A 26,779-nucleotide genomic window follows, 5' to 3' on the forward strand; every position below is an offset into this window, starting at 1 on the left:
TTAAGACCATAGACGGATGTCCTCTACAGAGGACAAAAATGAATCGCCGATCTATAAAAACACCTGCAGTTCCAGCTCAGAGGAAGAATGGCACAGAGGATCAGGTACCAAAAGAGACCATCACCTTATCAATTCAATAATTTATTTTTATTTATGCATCAAATAAAATACATATTACATGATGGCACAAACCTTACCCAACCTCAGCTCTAAAGAAAAAAATATCAAAGCATAAACATTTCAAATAATAAATGCATAAAATAAAATCAGGATAGCACACAAAGGGCCCTGGAGGAAAGATTTTCTCTGGTTATCCTTGACGTGCCGCACGTCAACGCTGTCAAAACACGATTCAAAGACACACTTACATATATCACAGCTATTAAAAAATCACCGATGCTATTCAACTGCTGACTCATTGTTTCTGCGAAAACACGCTACAATTAGAAAAGGAGGAAGAGAAAATGAAAAAGAGTCATTGTGTGGAATCCAGTGCAAGAAAAACACGCAGTTACATCACAGAGCCATTTAGCAAACACTCTCATCCAGAGAAACTTGCACAGCTTACAGTCTTTCATACTCAATCCGTATATACAGCTGGATACTTTACAGAAGCAATGCAGGTTAAGTATCTTGCTCCAGGATACAAACGGCCATGTGTCACCCGGGAATCGAGCCTACAGCTTCACAGCTGCAAGCCCAGCTCCCTAACCACTACGCTACTCAGGCTTACATTATGCATACATATACCATGAAGGGCTTGAGTCATACATCACCATTAGCAACAAGCCATGACACCACAGTTCAGTAATATAATAGCAAAGACCTTCTGATAGAGAATAACATCTGCAGTATTGATCCAATAATTCAGCCAATTCCCAAGATGCTCCACTAAGAAACAAAGAAAAATCCCTCTATCGCACAGAGTGCTGCACGTGTCTGTCGGCACAAACTGAACTGCATTTATGCTACCTGCACTTGCAGCAGACCTGCACATAGATTACTGCTCTCTTTCCCCTGAGAAGAATTAGTCATTTTAGCAGAAGTTGGCACTGAGGTATACACTGTTCCCGACTTGACAGCAACAGAGATCCGGAGAGGGGAATAACATAACTGCCTGTTAGGAGCTCAGCGGCCATCCATCTCTGTACTGGGAGACAAGAGCTGCGTAGGTCACAGTCCACATCCTTCATACTCAGCGATGGAGGGAGCAATGGAGAGAGAGACAGAGAGAGAGAGAGAGAGAGAGGGCGAGGGGGGGAGGAACAGAGGGAGAATGAGGGAGAGAGGGGGGAGAGAGAGACAGAGACAGAGAGGAAGAGAGGGGGAAAGAGTGAGACAAAGAGAGAGAGAGAGAGAGAGAGAGAGAGAGAAGGCAGGTGAGAGAAAACACTGCATCAGCATTCTAGGGGGGGCAAGCACTACCGGGACCCCGAAACCGCAGAACTGAACATCGACACCAAAATAATAATGAGCACGTTTCTTATTTCTCCCAGCCTCAAGAGCACATATGGACAATGAGAGCGTTTCATAAATTGCCCTTGTGAGCGCCAGATGCTGTTTTTCTCCACCTAACGGCAGCAGGTTCGGTAAAAGAGAGCCGTGCGCCGCACCCTCCTGCTACATAATCACAAAGCCACAGTGGCAGCGCTACCAATCACTGCGGGAAGAACACGGAGCCCCCCCAGGGGCCTAACAGGAGCAGCAGCGGGGCTCCGCTAGCTCAACAGAGTAAATCAGACAGAGCAGCAGCACCAAACCGCCAGCTGCGCAAACAACCCAAACCTTAAAACACATTCCAAGGACTGTGGCCTTCTCCGCCCACCATAGTCACAGATGAAAGTGGCACTTTGCATTCAGGATGTGTGCATGTGTGTGCATGTGTGTGTGAGTACGTGTGCGTGTGCGCGTATGTGTGTGTGTGTGCGTGTGCGTGTGTGTGTGTGTTTGTGTGTGTGCGTGTCTGTGTATGTGTGTGTGTGTGTGTGTGTCTTTCAGAGTACTCCAGACAGAAAGGACCCCTCTCTCTTGGTTTGTGGTGTGTTAATACCAGAAAAGTTGAGGCCTGCATTTAAACGGCAGAAGCACCCATAATCAGGGAACAGCTGCATGAACACTTCAGTGGAGAATGTATGCGTCTTGCAGTATGCCAGACACGCAGAAACACATGCGTGCAGACGCCACAGACATGCCCCACTGTACAAATCAGCACCCTCTGGCATCTATACCTTAGTCTGAAGAAGACACACGTAACTATGCTATTATTATTATAATTATTATTATTATGTGAAAGACAGAAGAGGTGTACATCAGGGGTGTTTTTCACAAAGCAGGATTACTCAATTATGTGGATAACTTCACTGAATAAAACCTGGAACAGCCCTATTTACTTTAGCCCATGTTCCCGATTTGGGAGGGTTCCAGATCCTACTCAGTGCAGTTATCCAGATAATTGAGTAATCCTGCTTTGTGAAATACACCCCTGATGTAGACTTCTTCTGCCTTTCAGTAATCCTGATTTGTGAACCCCCCCCCCAGTCCCTGGTGAAGAAAAAGGTTTGAAAATTACATACAATGTCGGGCTAAACTTTGACCTTGGGACAGAACCTATAGGAACATCTATTTCTTGATGACTCCAAAATCTTGGCTTCAAAATGGAGAAAAAATCAGAGGGTTGTGTAGCAGAGGGCCTGTGGACTTCAGAACCCCCTTTGGAAACAGGGTAGGGAGACACCCGTTCTGTTCTAGGGCTGGCTTACCCCCCTTTTACTATTTAAAAACAAGGACATGGGACAGTGTGCTCCTCTTGACATACTCTGCACAACATCCCAGTTTTAAAAAGCTGAGATGGAGGGGCACTTAGCTCAAGGCTAATCCATGAGCTTGAAACACCATTAAGAGCAATCATGTATGCCATTAGAAACCAGATGGGAAAAAGCAGTCATTATAAAAAATATTAGCGATAATAGCGGTATGACCTGCATTTGACCAGGGTAGGGACAAATGTATCAGTCCATATGAGTGATGGGATTGAAACACAACGTATGAGTGGCTTATCAAACCAAGACTTATGATAAAACCAGGAATTTAGCCAGAAATGCCAAAATTGTGAAACCACACCTCTCAAAATGGTGCAAAACCTGTACCTACTAATTTTCCCAGCAACCTTTTGCTGATACATTTTAAACAGCAGCAATAATCCAAGCCAGAGATAACCTCCTGCAACTTTACTGTCTGTTACACAAAAACATGTTTTGAGAGCTGTCTAATTAACCTTGTAAGGTAGTAAGAGACTGAAATCTATTTTTTAAATAATCAGACATGTTTTATTTGTACTGTCATGCTTCTTAGACTCGTGTTCATGTGCTATGCCCCATTTGTGGCTAAGGCTGGCTCAAAAACCAAACCACTTCTTCCCCTTGAGCAGGAAGCCGGCCCTCACTGCTGTCAGAAGAAGCGTGTTGTGGCTGTGGTCTGACTCAAGCACACAAGCACCATGAGTGCATCATGAGTGCAGTTTTTTTCCAGGATCTTTTTTAACACTGTGACAACAGCACCTATGCAGCTGAAGAATCTCAACGAACAGACACTCATTATATTATCGCCCTCCAGCCTGTGCAAGTTTTCCATCACCTGTCATTCTCCACTGGAAAGCTAAAGATATTCAGGGAGGTGAGCACAGAAAGAGCTCTGTTTCAGATACAGCATGTGACCAGCCCAGTGTGTGTTTTAGGTAACAATTTTCCCATTGTACCTGTTAAGCAAAGAACCAGGAAAGTTTTGATTTTGTACAGGGACAGTTGGTCTGTGGAGAACTGATTAATTTCTCCTCAGTTGGCTTAGTTACTTTTCTGAGGTATGGAATGTACAGAGTTTAAATCCACGGTGAAAAGGAGGTCCATACCCTATATTATTTAGACTCACCAGATACTCATCTACTGTTCTGAATATTGGATGTCCTGTTTCTCTTCCACTGAGGACAAAACACTCCAATTTGATTCTTTCTACTGAAAATTCATAATGGCCCATGACGTATAATACTGTGGCAATGGACGTTCTCTAATTAACTTTAGCACGGGGAACTCATGTTACCACCAAGAACTCCCTGTAGTTAAGGAACAGAGAGCATGGAAAAAAAGGAACACAGGAGCTGAGTATCGGAGGTGAGTGTTTAGAATTGATGCCCATGTACCACCAACAGGACTGATGCCAAGAGCTTCCCGTGATTATAAGATGAGTTATGTCACAATAAAATCGTTCTAGCGTCGTGGTGCGGTGAACTGGGTTACTGTGTCATAATGTGCAAACACGGTATACGGTTCTACTTATGATGACGAAGGTCAGTTCTCCGTAGCTAACCCACAATGACCTCTAATGTAAATGTATGGCTTTGAAGTTTGTTCTATTTTATTTTTACGTCTAACACATTTAAAAACGTATAGTTAACGCGTATTTGCTTAATTACTGCGTAATGACAAAGCATAATGACAAATAACAGACCAGCACGCTGGCTCGCGCGCACACTCACACAGGTGGCGGGTAGATTGGTGTGCAATTATAAGTGGCTTACCTAGCACACTGATTGAGAGACTTGAACTTTTTTAAATGACCCAGATGCTAGCTATTTCGTCGCCAACATTTCAGGGACTCGCCTAAGCATGACACTGTGTTTAACGTTAATACAATCCAGTCCAGATGTCAGTGTGAGCAGCAATAATTTACTTATCTGACCTTAGTCCCCTTATACTTTCAATGCAGTTTATCCGCCAATAAAATCATTGTGTCAAAGTCATTCCAGAAGCTTTCCTACGGATACGACACATACATTAGAAACGTCATTGTCCTCCTACTGTAATCTGTCACTTTCACATAAAGTCTCCAGCTATCCTAAAATTAAATACATAACATTATATAAGGTGGAATAAAAAGGTACAGTATTTCGTCGTTCAAGATCTGGCTACCCCAACAATCAACCACACCCCACTATAAAAATCTGCGTCTTAATCTTGTCTGCGCCTGATTAATGTGTACTTGGTTATCTAACAGATTATCAGAAGCGTTTCGTCTGCGTGGATTCCCTGTTGAACAGGACAAGGCGTACAGCCGTGAGTATTCGCCTTTCGTAACACGCGACTACGGGACTGTCAACACACAAAGGTACCGCGACTTCGGTGTCGTCTCCCTACATCTGCCAGTTGCCGTCGTAGCCTACTGTAGCTGATCCGAACTGTGCCAAACTGAACCAGGCGAGCGGAAGGCAGGAAGAATGTAGGTTGCATAACGTTAGCATGGAAGACAGTTCTGGGCGATCGCTTATTTCAAAACAATTGGCCTTAGGTATTTCACAGCGCGCCCGTTGTTAAACCGCAATCAACTCGTCATCCCACGGGAAGGTCCAACCGTAGGCTAAAATATAGCCCGCCTGACAGACATAAACTCTCTGATAAATAATAGTCTCCTGCCTGACACAATTGCAATTTATTACGGTTTTTCGAAATTATCAGTAGTTCAGAGGGGAAAAAGACAATTCAAACAAATACTCATTAATACAAAAATATAAGGTATTAATCACCGTAGAACACCGGTGCAATTGTTTAATTCACAAACGCCTACGTGACCTGTGCGTCCTCGTAATTCACCAAATCACTTGACATGCGAGCGCTCAACTGGGAAACAATAGCAAAACCAATGAAAAATTAATTTAAGAGACATGAGCATGGTCATTGCTTGATAAAACGTTAATAATACAGAATTCTCCACAACCAAGACTCCACTCAGTATCCTATCGCATACAATGATACAGCGTGTGAATTATTGATAAGCTCAAGGGCAACACATTATAACGACCCGTTACGAAACAACGTCATCACATATAACGGTATCGACATGATTCTCCATCGCTGCTAGGAAACAGGACAGCAACCACACTGACAACATGCGACGTTGGAGAATTCGAGATGTTTAGTCAACGTACCCAAGCGTGGTGTTGAGCATTATGTCACATAGCCTATGTTGTGAGGAGTCTTTGTGTCAACTGCGCGGCAGCATTTTCTGAAAACCGCATTACCGGAGAATCGTCGAATTTGATTAATTGGCATAATATGCCAGCTATGAGTGCCACGTATTAGCGTATTGCTAATGTAAATATAGTTTCTTTGCAGTCTTTCATTTTCACTGCGTGATTTTTTTCCTCCCCCTTGAAATTAACTATGCTAGCGCTGGGTGAGATGCTGCGTAAAACAAGCGGAGGGAGGCATTATAAGCATGTTATCAAACGACCTCTGTTTCGAACAAATCCAATGTAAAACTACATCTACATCGCGCTTGCATCGTTTTAATATGACATAATGACGCCGTGGTTACTGCACTTGTCACGGGAGAGGTCCTGGTCAGGCAGCCTTGCAGTGTATTCTACAACGGTCCGCAAAGTGTTTGGCTACTACATAGAGCTAAATAATAAAATAGCCTATATATACGAGAAACAGCAGTACTTACATTGAGTGCCGTCTTGAGTGCTTTATATTCTCATATTTGTAATATCCGACCGGGCTGTTGATGATAATAGCGACAGAAATAATCCTTGGCGTTCTGAAGACGCCTACAGTAGTCGCCGCTTGGTTTTCTACACCCGACAGCACGCACCCTTCGGAGCAGCGATCTGCTCGCTATGGGCTGGACCCGCTGTTCTACGTCACGGACGGAGGTGGGGGAAATGGGGTGGGGGGCGCATGGCCCTCGCTCCGGTCTGCAGAGATGCAGTTGATAGAAGGCACAGTTAACTGTTCCAGTCCTGATATCAGCCGAGTCTGCAGTGGTGCACATATGTCGGAAACAGTCGTCCGTAAGCTTTTAAAGTGGTGTCCTTATACACCATTTATTCGATCCAATGGAATGATGTGCTGTGACTTTATTTTCATACATGACTTCAAATGCTTGTTCAATATTCTTCGGAACATTTAGGCCTATGGCATGCATGTTCTTCACATACACTGCCACATCATTACCTGTGTTTTGACGACCGCTTCTTGGTTGTCCGGGACAACATTAACTGAGAAAATCAAAAATTGGTTTTCTCAGTTAATTGGTAAATTGTTAATTATATGGTCGTCCTGTGACGACATTTACTATTACATTATTTGTCAGAGAATATCAGCCTGTTTAAAATAAAATAATGCAAGATACATGTTTTGTACATGTAATATTTAGCATAGGAAAACAAATCACATACTGTAGGCCTGCCAAGAGCAAACCAAGCCATAAAGTCTCATGTACAAAAAATAGCAATCCTTTATTATTTGGCACTTTGGTAAAGGTACATGCAGAAATTATATTCTGGAAATTGAGATACATTTTTTTGTAAGAACATAATTAACACCTGTAAACTAAGAAGGTCCCACAGCACAGGCCAATCAACTTTAACATACTATAGAGCAGCTGACAGTAAACAAGGAGGTTGGATGTGTTTTCATGCACAGTATAAAAACGCATAGGGTCCTGACAGTAGGAAAATACAGATTTAAAGAAAGAAAACAAAAATGTCACTGCAAATAATAGTTCTTATTCGCTGTGTTCCAGTAGCTGCATAGATAAATCAGAAATACATAAAACAAATATATGGTTGGGCAAAGATATCCTATTGAGTACAACATTTATTTAGTTTATAGACTTTGTGTACAGTCTTTGCTGATTTTCTTTTAGTGTATACCGTATTCATCGACATCTGTAACGCAATGTTAACCTGAAATCTTGCTACCGGAATTTTATGGCAGGTTCACGAGGACATAGTGGATGTTGCTGGACAACACTAGCAAAACAGTCACTTCAATATAGATTTTGCTCCCTAAATGGCAGTGTTTTTTTTTTCAAACATACGAACATATTTGGAAAAACGTTCCCTTTACATTGACATTGAAAAGCATTCATTTTTATCGCAATATTGACTGAGATTGACTACAGTTCTGTGCATCTGTATAGGGAGAAGATACTATTCACAACCTGGCTGAGACTGGCTGACATGTACAGTGTGTAGTCACGTGTTCACTGTGTTCTCAAACCCTCTCCATCATTTTCACTATTTCCAAATGGGAATATAGGGTCACCCCCACCTGCGTAAAACACCGCGCCTAGAGGAATGTTGTCTTTGGCTGTTCTATGTTATCCCTTGTGGAAATTGAATTTATAGCAATAAATTAAAATAAAATGTATCATACAGATCAGAAAAGTTATTGCCACACTATTTCTAATTAATCATTTCCCACACATCATGATATAAGGGCAAATACACAAATGTTTGGCACTTTCAGATATTGATATCTTAAAAAAAAAAAATGTATTGCTGTGAAATATATTTTTCAATATATTTTCTAGAAAATCCACTTATTTTGAATACATCGTAAGGTATTCCATTTTTTAAGGAATTTAACACGGATGGCTCACAGAGGAAAAAATGCTTAAAGCAGTCACATAAAAAGACTGGAGCCTCTGATTTCATTTAAAAACATAATTAAGTATAGAACAAATTTTCAGAAGGTAAGAAAAATCACATCTTTGGTATCATTGAAAAACGGCCTTAATTCCTAAACACTTTTTTAAACAAACACTTTTTCCCACTTACAGACTTGGAATTGCACACAACTCCCCCACCCCAGTTAAAGAACACACAGTCATGTGTGAGCCATTCGCATCCCAAATAACACGTGCACAATGTTCTCTGAGCGTGGGAATGAAGGTGAACATGCTGGTTGAGTTTCACAGAAGAGGAAAAAATAGCTGGTCATGAAACATCTGAGTTGTATTGGGCCTGCCTGTCCATGTGACTGTGAATTTACATTTAGCAGCTTGTAACAACCGCAGGTAAAAATATCAACAACAATGTTCCTCAGACTGAGCTGACTTGCACTGTGTGTTGGTCATAGAAATTTCCTTGGCGTGTCTCAGCATTTTTGTGATTGGAAATTGTAGGATTAAGAGACACACAGCCAGACAGGCCCATTAGCTGCATAGGGAAAGGTAATGGAGAATGCCACGGAAGGCCCCAGTGCATCCTGGGAGATGTGTTTACATGGAAAAGTAATTTAGTGTCGTTTCTGCACAGTTTTGTTTGTCTTCATTCTGAGTGCAGAGAGTTATTAAATAGTACTTTCTGATTACTCATTCATCTCCATGCAAACGGGAGAGATAACCAGTTCACTGTAAATCCTTCAACCAGAAATTCCTGAAAACATCAGATGGCATTTAAGATGTCATGCCCCTCATATTGACATAAGCCTTTGTGCAATTGTTCCAGTTATGCCCATAACTGCCTCTCCTGAAGTGTTTGTTTAAACAACAACTGCTGAGAACTGAACACTGGAGCCAGTTTCAGGTGGGAACGTTCACCATGCGCCACACAGCATCTCAGTAGTTCTTCATTCCTCGCTAATCCCCCGAGGCACATGCAGGTGGACACAACTGACACATGCTAAAGGGAGCATAGAGAGAAAGGGCCTTTACAGGCGTCCAGGTTGTTTGCCCGCACGACTAAAGGCAGAGAGAGGAGAGGAAAGACAGGCAGGAACGTTCCAGAGTGCGCCATCAGATCCTCATTAGTGTTCAGGCTAAAGGACTTCGCTGTAGCCATAGTCTGACCAACGTGCAGCAGGGGGGTTTTCAAGCAGGTAACCAAAAAACCGATACTGGGGCAGTGCTGGGCAGAGATTAGGACCCTTTGCAGGCACAATTTTAAACTGAGCTCATTGACAGCATGCAGTGTTTTTGAAGGGCCATTTCCAACGTCTGACAACTGCTTTCTTTGTAAACGGGGCCTTCCTATTGCCTTTACTCCATTTGGATGGCAATGTAATGATGGATTCGCAGCATATCCCATTGCACCACGTCTTATCCTTTTCAGCAAAGGCTTCTGGTAAATGCTTTCATCCACTTCGAGACAGTTTGATAGAACATCAATAAACTACAGCCACAATAATGCGAAGGCTTGAGGGTTATTGTTCTTTTCTAGTGCAGTTGGAAAGTAACCGAGGGGCTGCATTAAGCACTTTGGTGTCAGTGGTAGGTCTCAGGTCTTTAATTAATAGTGAGTTTCTTTACAGTGCCAGTGCTGTAAGTTGGGTTCTCATTGTTTTTGCTGTTTCATGGCAGCATTGTTCCCAAATGCATAAAAAGGTCATGAAACCTATTTATTCCCAGTCTGTGTGTGTGTGTGTGTGTGTGTGTGTGAGAGAGAGTGCATATGTATCTGTGTGTTTGTGTGTGTGTGTGTGTGTTGTGTGTGTGTGTGTGTGAGTGGGTGTGTGTGTGCATATGTATCTGCTTGTGTGTGTGTGTGAGTGGGTGTGTGTGTGTGTATGTGTGTGACTGTGTCTGCTTCCATAGTTCCCCTAATGTAAACAGGTTCAGAACCGGTATCTGGCTATGGTTCCCTGGATGGGAGTTCAGGACACTGGATCCTTGACAGTCCGGTACATCTGTAGCGAGGTTTCGGGCTCCCTGGAGTTCTGGGTCCGAGCCGTGGGGCTGTACCCTCCAGAGCGCCCCGCGTGGATGAGGCCCGTGGCCCGGCTTGTCGGGCTGAACCCGGCCGAGCGGCGCGGGGGAGGCGGCCGCCGGAGGAACCGCCCTGAGGTCACCAGGTCGCCGTAGCCCTGGGCGTGAGAGAAGGCGTAGGCGGAGCGCCGGGAGCTGGTGCGTCTGATTCGCGTGCGGGGCGGGGGAGGGGGCGGAGCCGCTTTCGCCTCCCGAACCTTCAACATCACCTGGGGACGGGAAAGGGAAGAGGAGGGAGGAGCATACAGGTCACAGGTTACAGTGGAGACCTTGATATAGATCTCAAACTCAAACTGGATGGATCAGGGATCTCATACTCAAACAGACCTGATCAGGGATCTCACACTCAAACAGGCCGGAGCAGGGATCTCAGACTCAAACAGGCCGGAGCAGAGATCTCACACTCAAACAGGCTGGAACAGGGATCTCATACTCAAACAGGCCGAAGCAGGGTTCTCAAACAGGCTGGAGCAGGGATCTTGCATTCAAACAGACTGGATCAGGGATCTCACACTCAAACAGGTCAGAGTTCCTCTCTTGAATTGATTTCTGTAGTTTTCCGTCTTTCAAACCTGGAAGCGAGTAAGTTAGGACCAGTTCTCTGGCCGCTACAGTACACTGCTGCCCTAATAGGTTGTCTGGGTGACCAAAAAGGCTTTATTATCTCTTTATCTTCTTGTTCTAATTCCATCCTTGCTCCACCTTCTCAACATCCTCAGCCGAGCTAATAATACCCACAATCCACCTGGAGCCAGGGGCTGACGAGCTTGACCCATAGAAATAGGACTCAAACTCAGATTGCTAGACTGTACCTACGCTCTCTCTCTCTCTCTCTGTCTCTCTCACACACACACACATACACGCACACACAGGAGCTGTGAGTGGGTGATTACTGCGTGCCTACAGTAAAGAGAGCTTAATTCCACCCTCCCTTTGAAGTTTGTGAGCAGGCTCAACACCGGGACCCTCCTGGAGTCAAAGCCTCAGAAACAATCTCTACCTTATGAAATGTCCTACTGACAGGTGTCCGCTTTCCTGATGTCCTAATGTCTTTGCAGCCTCTCTCTCTTTATCTCTCTACCTCCCTCTCTCGCCCTTCCTGGTAAATGTATGAGTCATGTACTCTCATTCTTCCCTATCTCCCTGTTCTGTTTTCTTCCTTCCCTCTCTCTGTGTCTTATGTTTCAGTAGGGATGGGGTGATGGAACAGGGATGGTGGGTGGGGAGGGGCAGGGAGGGACGGGGGGTACTGCGCGTTCGGATCACCCACCTTGTCGTTGATGGTTGGCCATAGCTGGATGAGCAGGAAGCGGTAGGCCACCACCGGCAGCACACACAAGATGGTCGTCAGGAGGATGGTCAGCCACACGTTTGGCTGGCTCAGAGTGTTCCTGGCTGTGCCTGGAGAGTAAACACACACACACACACAAACACACACACACGCGGTCAGACAGTCAACTCTCATACTGAAAGACGGCGTATCATCTACTCCAGTCACAACTGCTTTAAGCGAAGAAGAAAAACGGTGCCTTACACAACAAAAGAGACTCACATGACAATGCTACAAATGGTCAACTGGGAAACAAGGGGGAATGGTGAGGAGGGACACAAAATGGAGTCTCACCGATGAAGGGGAAGGAGGCGGTGAAGATGAGGTACATGCCGTTGCTGTAAAAGGTGAAGGTGACGGCAAAGTACATGGCCAGACTACCCCACACAAAGACCTGGTTCACTGCGGTCCAGTAGGACATGTCCAGACCCAGCTGAAGGGGTGAAGCAGGGGGAGGGGGGTGAGTAAGGCACAAGTTTTTTCACAGTCATTCAGTCATTCTTTCACACAGACATGCTACCATTTCAAAGTATCTCCATCTCAGCAAGAGAAAAGATTACTGGACATTTAAAACTCTTCATAAACAGGACAGCTCTTCCCTAAAATACCTGCCGTGGTAAATTGTTCATCAACAGGAGGGTAAAAACAGCATAGCTTTTTTCATTAAATAAATAATAATTGAAAAAATGTATTTTGTGTTTACTCCCTTTGTTTAATATTACATTTTCTCTAAAGATCTGAAACCATTGAGTGTGATAAATATGCATCAATAGAGGAAATCAGGAAGGGGGCAAATAGTTTTTCAGAGCACTAGTGTAGTGAAGTTAGTTTCCTCTAAACTGAGTAATATTATATATTCAAACATGTAAAACCTTTAAGATCAGAACTATCTTATCTTTGTATAAAGAGAAAGTGATTTTGGACCTTAAAGTTTAACCACTGGTTGAGCATTCATGCCCAAATTTCTCTATGGTTTTCCATGTTCCAGGTTTCCATGCTATACATGATTTCTTTCTCATGATGTCCCCACAAGAGAAAAGTAGACGTATTATCTTCATAATATAGTTTACATTGTGTTTGACTGTGCAGTGAAACGTTAATTCAACAAATAGAGTACATTTCACTCTGATATAGTCCATGTGATCCCCAATGGACTCTCATAAACTTTGAATGTTTTACTGGGTGTGAGTTCGGTCTTCCCATAAGACACCTCATAAATGTGTTTTGTGGGAAGCAATATGTGAAACACTAACGGCCGTTCTTCTCTGGGCCTCTTTCAGAACACTGACAGAGGAGCCGGACGGACGGACGGACGGACGGACGGACTGAACCTGTATGCAGACGGCGATGAGCAGGCAGGTCTGCGCCAGGATGGCGAAGGACTGGTAGTCGGCGATGTCCTTGCCGTCGTAGCGCACCGTGTCGTACATGGCGGCGTAGGGGATGAAGAAGAGCACCAGCGAGCTGTAGCCGCTGTGCAGGGCGCAGCGCACGAACGCCGTCTTGCTGAAGTACAGGTTGAGCTGGCCCGGGGCGTACAGCTGTGGGTACTGGAAGCTCCAGCGGTCGTTTACGTCCTGAGGGAAAGACGCACACGACATACACACGTGAATGTCAGTGGTGCCCTGCATAAACCTATAAGCTAATTCCTAGGATAAACAAAAAACTGATTCTACTTTCAATTAACCGATGCTTTATTGCGGTTATATCGTTTGGGGTTTTGAATTAACTTTATTAGTTCTTCAGTTACAGTATGAAAGTGACTGAATGAGAACCAAGCTGGATGAGAACTTTAAACGTGATATGAAAAAAGCTATGTACTTACTGTTCACATTCACAAAGACTTATGTAGACATACTGTACATAATACACACATACACAACTAACCACGTCTACCACAAATTCACACAAGTGTAAACATACCTATCCAAATAAATACAAGTGCACATGCACATACACACACTAACACCCACTTAAATACAGACAAAAACAGACAAGCACTTTGAATTAAATGTATAACTTATTGTTTTGTCTCTGATTGATGAATGTCATTCTCTCGGTCCAGCTCTCTTACCTGGTCAAACAGACTCATACCGAGTACAGGGAGGGCCGTGTAGACCAGGTTATACAAGGTGATGAACCATTCATCATAGACCGTCTGCAGGGGAAACCCGAAAACCAGGTTTCAATGAACCATTCATTCACCACATGGTCAAAAAAAAGGAACAGACACACTGTGATGACATTGGAAATTAACCATTAACCCCACCTGGTCAGGACAAAGTAACACACCAACCCCAACACTACTGTAGAACATGCACTTTCTTGCATAAGAAAGGAAATGCAACATTTAGAATGGAGATCAGCGTAAGAACACTGTGATAACTTTTTAATTAATTAAAAAAAAAAAATTATTTAGTATGATTTCAAATGACAGGGTAGGATCATAGCAATAAAAGGTGTGGCCAGGATATTTCATTTCCTTAACTTAGAAAATGGATAAACAGGGTCTCTCTCTCTCTTTCACCTTTTCATCTACAAACAGACTGAGAGTCCTGAGACCCTGTCACCTTACACAACAAACACAGCACCTCCTCAACGCTGGGCAGCAGGAGAAAAACAGCCAGGCCAGCAGGGGGTGCTAGTGCACCTCCACCACCTTTGCTTCCCTCATGCTATATTATTTGATCGCTCACCTGTGCGGAGAAGCCGCAGAAGAAGGCGTACCAGAAGTGCACGAAGGTGAAGGTGAAGTTCTTGTAGAAGAAGTAGCGCAGGAACTTGCACATGCGCAGGTAGGACCAGCGCCCGTGCACCAGCAGGAGGCGCTGCAGGTAGCGGAACTGGGCGAAGGAGTAGTCGCTGGACAGCACCGCCTGCATGCCCTCCTGCCCGCTGATGCCCACGCCGATGTGAGCCGCTGTGGGGAAGGAGAGAGCAGAGAGGTGAGTGAAGGAGAAAAGGAGCGAGGGACGGGAGAGAGGGAGAAGAAAAAGATATAACGACATGAAGGGAGAGATGGATAGGAAAGAAGGGAGGTGAAGAGAAGAGAACAGTGGGATGAGAGAGGAGTAGAGATGGAAACGACAATCATGTTATACAGGGGGAAGAGTAAAAGTGAGTGATGGGGTGAGGAGGGAGAGAATGAAGGGAAAACATTATTACATTACATTACATTACATTACAGGCATTTGGCAGACGCTCTTATCCAGAGCGACGAACAACAAAGTGTATAACCATAACCAGGAACAAGTATGACGAAACCCCTAGAGAGAAGTACCGGTCCAAGTACAGGGAACAACCGCATAGTTCAACTTGGACCCTGGTGGTTAAACTGATTAACACTAACAACGAGAACGGCCACAACGCAATCTATGGAAAAATAAAAATAAATAAAAATACAAGTAGTCGTTAAGACTGGCGCATCAACTAAGTCACCTATTAAACAGCTGCCTAGTTACACCCCTAAGTTTAGTCATTTACAGGGGGGGAAGGGAGGGATGGGGAGAGGTGCAGCCTGAAGAGGTGGGTCTTCAGTCGTCGTTTGAAATTGTTCACAGTCTCAGCTGTTCTGACCTCCACAGGGAGGTCATTCCACCATCGTGGGGCCAGAACAGACAGGAGACGTGTTCTGGAAGTGCAGGTGCGAAGAGGGGGAGGTGCTAGGCGTCCTGAGGTAGCAGAACGGAGGGATCTGGCTGGCATGTAGGGTTTGAAAATCTTGTGAAGGTATGCTGGGGCTGATCCCTTGACTGCCTGGTATGCTAGAACCAATGTTTTGAATTTGATGCGAGCTATAACAGGCAGCCAGTGGAGGGTAGTGAGCAGGGGAGTTACGTGGGAGTGTCTGGGGAGGTTGAAGACCAGACGAGCCGCAGCATTCTGGATGAGCTGCAGGGGTCTGGTGGCAGATGCCGGTAGTCCAGCCAGAAGAGAGTTGCAGTAGTCCAGGCGGGATAGAACCATTGCTTGGACCAGGAGCTGGGTTGAGTAGGTGGTGAGAAAGGGGCGGATTCTGCGGATGTTATATAGGAAAAATCTGCATGCCCGGGTTACTGCTGCAATGTTGTTGGAGAGGGACAGCCTGTTGTCCATCATCACTCCGAGATTCTTGGCGCAGGGTGATGATGTCACTACGGTGTCCCCTAAGGAAATGGAAAAGTCGAGGAGGGGAGAGGATAGAGCAGGAATAAAGATTAGCTCCGTCTTTCCCGGGTTGAGCTTCAGGTGGTGATTGTCCATCCAGCTCTGTATGTCCCTCAGGCAAGCGGAGATGCGGGCAGGGGCCTGTGTGTCCGATGGGGAGAAGGAGAGAAAGAGTTGCGTGTCGTCGGCATAGGAATGATAGGACAGGCCATGGGCAGATATTACAGGGCCAAGGGATCTGGTGTACATGGAGAAGAGAAGGGGACCAAGGACTGAGCCCTGGGGAACTCCGGTAGTGAGGGGACGGGGTGGTGATACCTTACCCGCCCAGGCAACCTGGAAGGAGCGGTCAGAGAGGTAGGACTCAATCCAGTCAAGGACTGTGCCGCGGATCCCTGATGCTGCCAGGGAGGACAGGAGGGTAGAGTGGTCCACAGTGTCAAATGCAGCGGAGAGGTCTAGGAGAATCAGGACAGAGGAGAGGGAGGCTGCTCGTGCGGCATGGAGTGACTCACTGACCGAGAGGAGTGCAGTCTCAGTCGAGTGGCCAGGCCTGAAGCCAGACTGGTGGGGATCAAGCAGGTTGTTCTCAGAGAAATAAGCAGAGAGCTGGTTAGATGCAGCACGTTCGAGTGTTTTGGATAGGAAAGGGAGGAGAGATACCGGGCGGTAGTTCTGAATGACTGAAGGATCTAGTGTGGGTTTCTTCAGCAGCGGGGTGATGTGGGCCTTCTTGAAGGATGAGGGGAAACATCCAGAAGATAGGGATGAGTTCACGAGGGAGGCGACAAAAGGGAGGATGTCTGGTGTGATTGCTTGAAGGAGAGATGAGGGGATAGGGTCGAGGGCGCAGGTGGTAGGGCGGTGGGTGAGCAGAAGCTGGGAGACTTCAGTGTCTGAGAGGAGAGAAAATGTGGAGAAACAGGGGGCGGAGGACGCAGAGGGGGCGGAGGACGCAGAGGGGGCGGAGGACGCAGAGGGGGCAAAGGAGGTGCGGATGTCTGCAATCTTTTCGTCAAAGAATGCTGCAAAGTCATCTGCAGTGAAGGAAGACTGGGGTGGAGGAGGTGGCACGCTGAGGAGAGAAGAGAAAATAGAGAAAAGTTGACGAGGGTTAGAAATGGAGTTATGAATTTTGGTTTGGTAGAATTTTGCCTTGCGGCAGTGACAGAAGAGGAGAACTCTTTCAGGAGAGACTGATAGGCTGAGAGGTCAGATGGGTCCCTGGATTTGGCCCACTTCCTCTCAGCAGCGCGGAGGGTGGCCCTGGAGGTGCGCAGGATGTCAGACATCCATGGACTGGGAGGGGATGAACGTGCTGGCCTAGGGACGAAGGGGCATAGGGAGTCGAGTGCTGAGGAGAGAGATGACGTCAGGGTGGAGGATGCAGAGTTAGTGGGGAGCTTGGAAAATGATTGAAGAGTGGGGAGGGAGGCAGTCACTCTGTGAGCAAGAGAAGAGGGTGATAGGGAGCGGAGGTTACGGCGGACAGTGACAGTGGGGATGGGAGGGGGAGAGGGAGGGTGTGGAGAGAGGGGGAGGGAGAAGGAGATGAAATGATGGTCAGACGTATGCAGGGGGGTAACCGTAAGATTGGAGCTGGAGCAGGTCCTCAGGAAGATCAGGTCTAGGAGGTTGCCTGCCTTGTGGGTTGGAGGAGAGTGTTGTAGGGAGAGGTCAAAGGAGTGAAGTAGTGGTAGGAAGGCAGCAGACTGGGAGGCTTCTAGGTGGATGTTAAAATCTCCAAGGAGGATCAGCGGGGTGCCGTCCTCAGGGAAGGAGCTGAGCAGGGTGTCTAGCTCATCCAGGAAGCTTCCCAGGGGCCCCGGGGGGCGATAAATAACAATAATATAAAGGTTAGCAGGGTAGGTGATAGAGACAGGATGGAATTCAAAAGTGGATATGGACAGGTCAGGGAGGGGGAGAACAGAGAATTTCCAGGTGGGGGAGATCAGTAGACCAGTACCACCACCACGGCCAGATCGCCGGGGGGTGTGGGAGAAGGAGTAGGAGGATGAGAGGGCAGCAGGAGTGGCAGAGTTGTCTGGTGTGATCCAGGTCTCTGTGAGGGCAAGGAACTGCAGGGATTGGAGGGAGGCATAGGCAGAAATGAAGTCTGCCTTGCGCGTAGCAGACTGGCAGTTCCATAGTCCCCCTGTGACCGTGAAGTTCTCACAGGGGTTCAGCGGGGGGTAGCAGAGGTTAGAGGGGTTCCGTTGTCGGGGGGGGCCACGTCGCTGGAAGCGCCTTCTGAGGGGGAGAGCACAGACTGGAATGGGGAACTGGCTCATAAACTAGGAGGGAGCGACGCTAGCGTCGCTCCGAATGTACCTAATTAGCAGCTGAAAAGCTGAGTCGAATAACGCACTGATTACAGAGGTTAACAGTTTGTGATAGTGCAATAAGTGCAATAATCGCAATCTATCAATTCTAAGAATCAAACAACCTAAAAACACAAAGACACCTAACGCCACCTAAAACCAAAGACACCTAACGCAACCTGAAAGCAAAGACCAGTTTCCACACAGGGAAAAGTTTAAAATCTAACGCGGTATGTAATTAGTAAATGAACGCAGATACTTATCCACTCTAGCAGGACGGATTTCAGCAGTTCTACGCACCTGGACGAATTATACACGAATTAAACAAGGATAAGGGAGAAGAAACAGGGAGAAGCAGTGGGAGGGAAGGAAAGATAGCAGCGGCACAAAGATGGAGAGAAATAGGGAGAGAGATGCAGGCGAGCAGTCCAGCAGAGTGATCGACAGAGTGGTTTGCATTACAAAACCAAAAAGCAGCGAGAAAGAGAGAGGGAAAAGAAAGAGTATATGAGCACCAGCAGTCACATTACACAGCAGTGAAGAAACATCACTCATATGCGAAAGAATCATAAACAACGGCCTCCAGTGAGATTTATATCATATCGCATATTACACAACATGTGCCCTGACAGGAGTGTATAATCTGTGCATGTATGCGAGTTGCACCATGCGACGCAGCTCCTCTGGGAGAGATGAGCATCGGCCCTGAATGCTAAATGCGATTAGCGGGGTCGCTCGGCCAGCTGCTCGCATCCGATCAGCAGAGCAGCTGCACATCGATTCCATAACCTCATCTTTCTCCGAGGAAGCCATCGATTCCATTCCAGACAGTGCATCTCTGCCGGTCTGTTGAGACCCAGCTTTAAATAGCATCTTCTACCTCCTATCCCTACCAATTGATGCAGGGAAGATGTGGGTTTTCCTTGAGACTGACTTCCTTGTCATCACAGCTGAGTTCATGCACAGTATAATTTATTTCTATAGCTGGGCCTGGAGTCAGAAGGTTTTTCTATAACATGTCCTCAGCAGTAGGACACAAATGCATGAACTGGACACATGCTGAACCCATGGTTTATCTTGATTATGAACCAATAGTGTGTTGTTTACTGTATTGGTATTGACCATACTAATATCAAGTGCAAGGTAACATGCTTTTGCCCCCAAACTTGAGGTTTAACTGTAGCCAAAATCATTTAATGGTTTCCTTAATTTCACAATAAAAAAACAGATTCTAGAGTAACAGCAGAGTGCATATAGCATTTCTCTGTATCTTTATCTTAGTTCTAAACTCAGTGTTATTACTTGAAAGTGACTGTGGTTTATAACGATTTAGTACAGGTAATAATGTTTCACTGAGTTCCTCTGAGTTCCACTCAGTTAAGTGTTTCACTAAGTTCCTCTGAGTTCCACTGACTCCCAGCCTTCCCACAGACCCCTGGGAGGGGATACCTCTGATCATGCTGACATCGTTGGCGCCGTCCCCGATGGCCAGCGTCACGGCCTTCTTGTACTTCTTGACCAGCTGCACCACCTGGGCCTTCTGGAGGGGCGTTACCCGGCAACAGATCACCGTCTTGCACATGCAGGCCGTCCTCAGAAACTCAATCTCCATGCTCTTCTCCAGAGCGTAGGCCTGACACAGGAGTCATACACAGGAGCAGTCAGAGACAGCAGGAGTCAGATACAGGAGGAGTCATATACAAGAAGAGTCAGATACAGGAGGAGTCAGACACAGGAGCAGTCAGACACAGGAGGAGTCAGATACAACCTTCAGTTACAGTATGTGAATGTCTACAGATTTGTCAATTTACAATGATTACTATCATTCTTATAATAACAAGATTTAGTGTGCATGTAAGTTCATGCTTTCAATGCATATTTCATTGTGTTGTGCTGTGTTGTATTTTTTTTTTCAGTGCATGCCAGTTTTTGCCCATGTTTTCTAAATGCATTTCTTAGGGCAAACAAATCTTAATATCATTTCAGTTCAGAGGTAGATTATGACAAAAAGAAAGCGAAAAGGAGTTTTCTATTTTCTGAAAAAGTGCTTTCTTCACAATATCAGATGATGTCATACAACACAGTTACAAATCTGTACTGTACCTATACCCTGACATTTGACCCCTGACCTTTAACCTCTGTGTGAAATCCAGCTGGTTACCATCACTTACCAAACTGTGTCCGTTGATAACAAGCCCATACTCTCCATCCACTTCTTCATCGTGGACCACCTTTAATTTTTTACCCAGAATTCCCCTAGCCATGATTAATGGCTCTTCATCTGCCCCAGGCTTCATTTTCAATCTTGCACTCCTGTTTCAAACAGAACACACCATTATTAACCCTGAGGTGAGAGACCAACCAGCAGCAGCAGATTTTACAATACCTTTAGACTACATTTCCCATGAGTACTACCTATAATACTAGAGGGAAAATTGACAAGCAGACAAGGCTATGGTTCTGAAGCTCTGTCCCACGCATTGTGAAACCCTACCGTAGCTCCTCCCTCACATCCTCGGAGGAGTTGGCGCCCACGATGAACACCTCGTTCATCTCCTCCCGCAGCATGTTGCAGGAGTAACCGATGTTCTCTGCCGTCTCTGCATCAGGAGGAGCCGCAGAACCGGGACACAGGAGTATCACGCAACAGGAGAAAAAGATCAACTATCACAGCCAACAGGTATGGCCACTGCGTTTCACAATATCTAAGCCATTAGGCATACACACTGACAGTGTGGTGGTGTGTTTATTAATAATTTGAAGAGAGCCTCTTTCTTTCTTCGTAAATTTATTGGGCTAGTGTGTTTTTACAGGACAGAAGTCACACCTTCCATGAGGGTGAACCATTCTCCTACTATGTCATAGTGTGCTTGAATAACACATTGGCTGGTGCTGTGCGCAGGGTTGTGGGTGACCCACCCTGTTTGTCGCCTGTCAGAACCCAGATGTTTATTTTGGCCTTTGACAGCTGCTCTATGGTCTGGGGAACACCATCCTGCAGCTTGTCCTCAATGGCTGTGGCCCCCAGCAGCTGGACACATGAACACAGACACACAAACAGAATTAGATTATAATCCATGGGTTTGTGTGTGTGTGTGTGTGTGTGTGTAACTGCGTGTGTGTGGGTGTGTGTGTGTGTAATGTTGGGTCGATAGCGTACCAGCAGGTCCTTCTCAATCTCCTCATACAGCTCATCCAGCCTCTCTTCTCTCTCATCCAATGCGGTGCTGGCCTCATGGTGGCGCTCTCTCCATGTCTCAAAGTACTCCTCATCGAGGTCCTTATAGGCCAGGGCCAAAGTCCGCAGCCCCTCCCCTGCAAACTCCTGTGCCAATGGTAGAGCACAGAGCGCAGTCATGTTATTCATGTATAGAACAGTCACACAGACATTTAGATATAGGCTGTCATACAGACAGACAGATATACACTTTCATACAGACACACATACGCAAACTCGTGTATTTGCATGCACTCGCACACACACACACACACACACACACACACACACACACATTGTTGCCCCCATTTGATTGCTCTCCAGTCCCACAGCGCCCCCTGGTGGATGCTCACATTGAGGTGCTCTGTAGTGACTTCTGCCAGCTTGCTGCATGACCGGTGAAGCCTCTCGAAAACGATGGTGTCGGCCCCCTTACAGTACAAAGACAACTTCCCCTCCGGGCTACGCACTGCAGAGAGACAGCCATGTCAGCAGGGGGCGCTATTGCACCACCACCACCTCTGTCTCACTCACAGTACATCATTTACTCACTAAACAAATGCTATTTTAGGGGCGGTTGAGTCTGATCAAGTCTGATCTGCTTTGCTATAAATATCAATGGCAGTACTGTCACAGAATAATGTAAATGTTCAACTCTGGTGATTGTGGTTACCTTTGTTACTTGCTCTTAGTTTAGTTGGTCATAAACAAGTAAACAAGCATTTTTCTCTCATTTTAATAGCATGTCGATTGTTGATGTAAAATCACTTTGACAGCGGAAACTTATGTAAATGCAAGAATTAAAAAAGCGCCTCACAGAGCAGGTTTAATGAGATAAACATGACACAAAAACTCTAAACCTGATGAAAAGGTCATTTACCGATAACAGACATTCTCTTGCGCACATTGTTGAAGTCCAGGATGGCTAATAGCTCGTAGCTCCTCTGGACGCCCATTTCCACGATGGTGACCGTTTCCGGCGTGCGGGAACGGAACACGCAGCCAAAGTTTCGGGCGGCGGTTACCAGGGCGCCCTCGTCAGGGGACTGGGCCTGGTACAGAAGGTCACCTGGGAACAGAGGAGCGATGTCACTTCCTGTTTTACAAATTGCAATCTTTTGATCCCTTTACATGAGATGCCATTTTAGCACCTTGTGATTAGGCCAGGAACCTATTCATGGGGTAGGACACTGAGGAAGTTCACTATGAAAAGAAGCAGAAGTTTGTCTGCTTACCTTCTCAATTTTTAAAATGGTTTTGAACAGAACAGACACAGGGTTGTTAGACATATCTGCTATTCAAACAGGCGGTAATTCAGGGCAGGCTCCCACAAGCTTTTTACAGTGCAATAAGGAACCTACATGACACAGGTAGAGCCTGCTGGATTTGACTGACAGATATTCATCAGCTGATTAGCTCAAGCCTGCACAATGGCAGAACTGTCCCACTGTCAGTGGAGGCTGAACAGCATGCTGCACAATCAAAGGAGCACACACACATGGAATGCACACACATACACACACACAAATACACATACACACAGGCACATGCAAGCATGCACGCACGCACACACACACACACACACACACAAACGCAGACATACATGCACTCACAAGCGTACAGCATATGCAGGTGTATCAAGCAGAGAAATTAAGAGAGAGATTCTAAATAACCCTGATGTTCTTTTCATTGGACCCTGAGTACACACATCATTCACTCTAATTAATATCTCTGGGAATAGCAGAGATCAATATCCTGCAGGGGGGACATTTTATAGACCAATCAGCTTTTAAGAGCAACAGGCATGTTTCTAACAATGGCAGGAAGAACAACAGGCCAGAGTCAAAACAACAAGACAAAGACAGCTGCCTCCTTTCAGCAGGCGTGAGAGATTTCTAGCATCTTCCGCATAATTAAGATTCGCATTTGCATGTCTGTCTGCATTTGAGAGTTCTTATTGTGCCCTCCAAACCCAGGCAAATGTGCGAATGCGAATCCCAACACGCTTTAGCGATGTGCCAGTGGCAAATCTTCCCATGCAGCCGAAGAGGCGTTTAGCATCGACACGGTGTACCACCTGTACAGCTGTACAGACACTGATCTTTCCGGTTATGTGTGGAATGAAGGGTGACACTGCATCTGCTGTTCACCTCTCTCTCTCCCTCTCTTTTTCTCTCTCTTTCTTTCCCTCTCTCACCCTTCCATAAATACACAGACTGACAGTCCTGAGGACCCGCCCCCTTGCAGCACAGACACACAGCACCTCCTCAAGGCTGAGCACAGCAGAAGAGACACAGCCAGGCCAGCAGGGGGTGCTAGTGCACCTCCACCACCTTTTTTTCCCCTCACGCTACATTATTTTCTTGCTTGGCAGTCGACCCCCTTGCAGAGTGATTTACAATACAGGGGTGGCCAGTTTTATGTATGACCGGTCAGTTTGGGCCCAGGCCTGTCCCAGGACGTATACACCTAATTCCAGTTCCCAGTTGAGCTATCTGGTTAAATTAAGTTATAATAAAACAAATAAATCATAGTATGGAAGAAAAGCCTGCACTCACAGCAACCATTCGATAAAGTTTTCTATTCTATTCTATTCTATTCTTTTCTCAGATCTGACCGAAAGACCCCAGCATTATAATATTGAGTTGTATATTATGACAGAATGGGTGATGCACATCATTGAGAGAGAGAGACTAAGAGAGAGTAAGTTGTGTGGAGACCAAGTTAGAGAGAGAACGCGACAGCAGGAACGGCTGCCTGCCACTTCCTGCTCTAGCAAGGGTGTGACCTCAGACGAGCGTGGGAAAGAGGCGGCCCTCACCCTCGTTCTTCTCCTCCGCCATGACGGTGTGGCAGAGAGCCAGCAGGCGGAAGAAGGAGTGCACCTCTGGGTTCTCCAGCTTGACCGCCTCCACCAGGCTGTGGTCGTGGAAGAAGAACTTCGGGTCGGCCAACGGGTTGTAGGAGAAGTCCACCCGCTCCGTCTTCTGCAAAGGGAGACGTCACTGGTAGTCGCCGACAACATTGACCATTGACCCAAAGGAGGTAGAACATTACATTTGACAATACATAAGACCCCAGACCATTGAGGATTTAGAGATCTGGTGAAGGCCATTTTTTATTCTACTGGTAGGTGAAGCAATTTGTTTTTGTTTTTTTTTGAGAAGTGTACCTGACCTAAATAAAAAAGGAAAGGGGTGAAAAGTACAGTATGAGGATGTGGAAATACATTTCATAATTATTTATATGCCAATATTGAATCAAGTTGATGCTTTGAAGGCACAACAATTGCATTGCCAATGAATATTAGGTTAGAAAATATGTTTGCCCGATTTAACGTGACTTCCGGTATAAACCACGCCCACTTCCCCTCTTCTATCCGAATACAGATACAGATACAGATAATTTTGTTGGTTGAACAGATACAGATACAGATAATGATGTCTCTGCTCACCTCTAATAAACACACACACACACGCAGACACACATACACACACACACATTCTCACCTCAGTAATTTCCAGTCTCTGCCCAGCATAGTCAAACACATCCCCTGAAAAACAGAAGACATAATGTCACAGTGTGAGTGTACACTGTACTAACACTAACAGCTGTCCACAGTACCTGAAAAAGAATGACACATCTTCATTAACATAATTTTCATTCTAATAACTCAACTTATCAACCTTGCTGAAAAGTCATGCTTAAACCAGTCAAGCTGGCTTAGGCTGTATTTTCAGCACCTTATAGTCAGCTAGTCCCCCAGTTTGGCCACCATCTTAGCCTACCAGCATTAACCAGCATTGAGCTGCCGCAGACTAGCAATGACCACCTACAGTAAGACCAACTTAGGTCTTTCTGGTCTTAACTAGAATTTTCAGCAGGGAAAGGCCTTCATAAAAAGTCTTACATGACGCGGCTACAGATAACCAGCGATCGGCGGGGAAGTGTATAGCGGGCTCATACCATAGGACTTCCCATTGATGGAGCACTTGTTGAAGGTCATGATGTTCTGGGTGAGGGTGCCCGTCTTGTCGGAGAAGATGTATTTGATCTGGCCCAGCTCCTCGTTCAGGGTGGTAGTGCGAGCCTCCGCAGGAGTATCGCTCCGGGCGTAGTACATCTTCCTGTCCCAGTCGATGTAGAAGCTGTTCCCCAAGCGGATGATCTCCACGCTGAGATGCAGACAGAGACGTGGACGGACAGACACAGTTTCAGAAACAGAGAGGCAATCAGACAGACTGACGGACTGAGCGTTTTGCTATTTAAAATGGTTACCATAATGGTTTGAGATCGGCGGAGGTGGCTGAGCCTTCCGTAGCAGCAGATAGAAACCACAGCCTGTGGTTCATATCTCATTATTTTATTAGTTTTTCCATTATGAAATATGCATAACTTATAAGGTAAATAACATTATTTTCAGCACGTACCAGAACTAAGTACTAATACATAACTGATTAATTAATTTGAATTTAGTCTGATGATGTAATCGGTCTTTATCATATATATTTTGATATTTTGCACTGATGTTTTATACTTGTCTATTTGATTTTGTTGTAAAGTATCTTTGAGCACTTGGAAAAGCGCTACATAAATAAAATTATTATAAATAAAAAGTATTATTATTATTATTATTATTATTATTATTATTATTATTATTATTATACAACCCTCCGGCAACCAGCCTGTTTCCCTTAACAGGACTGCTCACTGTTGCCCCCTGCTGGATCACATTGAGCACCACACACACCTGACATAGAGGGAGATGGGAACCACGGTGTTGAGGATGATGACGTAGGACCAGAAGGTGAGGAAGCCAGAGAAGGCGGAGTTCACCCCGTCTTGCCTGGGCAGGAATACGGTAAACTTTGACCCTTCCTGCTGCTCCCAAATGCCATTTCCTATGGCCAGGATTGTGCACATGACCGCCAAGAAGCCAAAGATCTACCACGAACACAGGGATGAAAAAACAAATGATAAAATCACACATTTCAGATTTGGAGAAAATATAAAAGAAGGAAAGAATGGCTGAACTGCTACAATCATTATATGAGATCATTAAAAATTCAGGAAAATCAATTCCGGAAACTGAAATGAATGAATTCACGATGAATGAAAAATATTTATAGAAAGCAAAGGCTTTTTCAGCTCATGAAAAGAACTTCAATCAATTTCAATCAATTGATTAAGTTTTATTTATATAAGGAATTTTACAAAGAATTT

General features: G+C 45.5%; 2 protein-coding genes and 1 long non-coding RNA gene across 6 annotated transcripts in view; 1 reads left to right on the forward strand and 2 right to left on the reverse strand.

The window, feature by feature from the left end:
* The window catches only part of LOC118237509 (iporin-like), a 37,613-nt gene extending 30,908 nt beyond the window's left edge, over positions 1–6,705 (reverse strand). For 2 of the 3 annotated variants that reach the window (XM_035436288.1, XM_035436286.1), the window contains exon 1: positions 6,496–6,704. The gene's annotated coding sequence lies outside the window, so the exon portion shown is untranslated. Of the gene's footprint in view, positions 1–6,495 lie in introns of all 3 variants that reach the window. The other variant, XM_035436287.1, reaches the window with a different exon arrangement.
* On the forward strand, positions 4,077–13,285 carry LOC118237511. The gene is made up of 3 exons (XR_004767190.1): positions 4,077–4,163; positions 5,047–5,105; positions 13,153–13,285. It is a non-coding gene; the product is annotated as an uncharacterized LOC118237511 (long non-coding RNA).
* Positions 10,386–26,779, reverse strand: part of LOC118237510 (probable phospholipid-transporting ATPase IM) — a 40,069-nt gene continuing 23,675 nt past the window's right edge. For both annotated transcript variants that reach the window (XM_035436289.1, XM_035436291.1), the window contains 17 exons: positions 26,307–26,500; positions 25,523–25,731; positions 25,066–25,109; positions 24,378–24,543; positions 22,437–22,625; positions 21,910–22,025; positions 21,500–21,664; positions 21,259–21,370; positions 20,834–20,939; positions 20,511–20,652; positions 19,789–19,972; positions 14,569–14,792; positions 13,947–14,030; positions 13,204–13,449; positions 12,167–12,305; positions 11,813–11,943; positions 10,386–10,751 (listed from right to left, as the gene is read on the reverse strand). In XM_035436289.1, coding sequence (XP_035292180.1) covers positions 10,431–10,751; positions 11,813–11,943; positions 12,167–12,305; positions 13,204–13,449; positions 13,947–14,030; positions 14,569–14,792; positions 19,789–19,972; positions 20,511–20,652; positions 20,834–20,939; positions 21,259–21,370; positions 21,500–21,664; positions 21,910–22,025; positions 22,437–22,625; positions 24,378–24,543; positions 25,066–25,109; positions 25,523–25,731; positions 26,307–26,500 — 2,772 coding nt within the window. In that variant the 3' untranslated portion in view covers positions 10,386–10,430. The remainder of the gene's footprint in view (positions 10,752–11,812; positions 11,944–12,166; positions 12,306–13,203; positions 13,450–13,946; positions 14,031–14,568; positions 14,793–19,788; positions 19,973–20,510; positions 20,653–20,833; positions 20,940–21,258; positions 21,371–21,499; positions 21,665–21,909; positions 22,026–22,436; positions 22,626–24,377; positions 24,544–25,065; positions 25,110–25,522; positions 25,732–26,306; positions 26,501–26,779) is intronic.

Source organism: Anguilla anguilla, chromosome 10 (assembly GCF_013347855.1).
Source record: "Anguilla anguilla isolate fAngAng1 chromosome 10, fAngAng1.pri, whole genome shotgun sequence".
NCBI classification, from domain to species: Eukaryota; Metazoa; Chordata; class Actinopteri; order Anguilliformes; family Anguillidae; genus Anguilla; species Anguilla anguilla.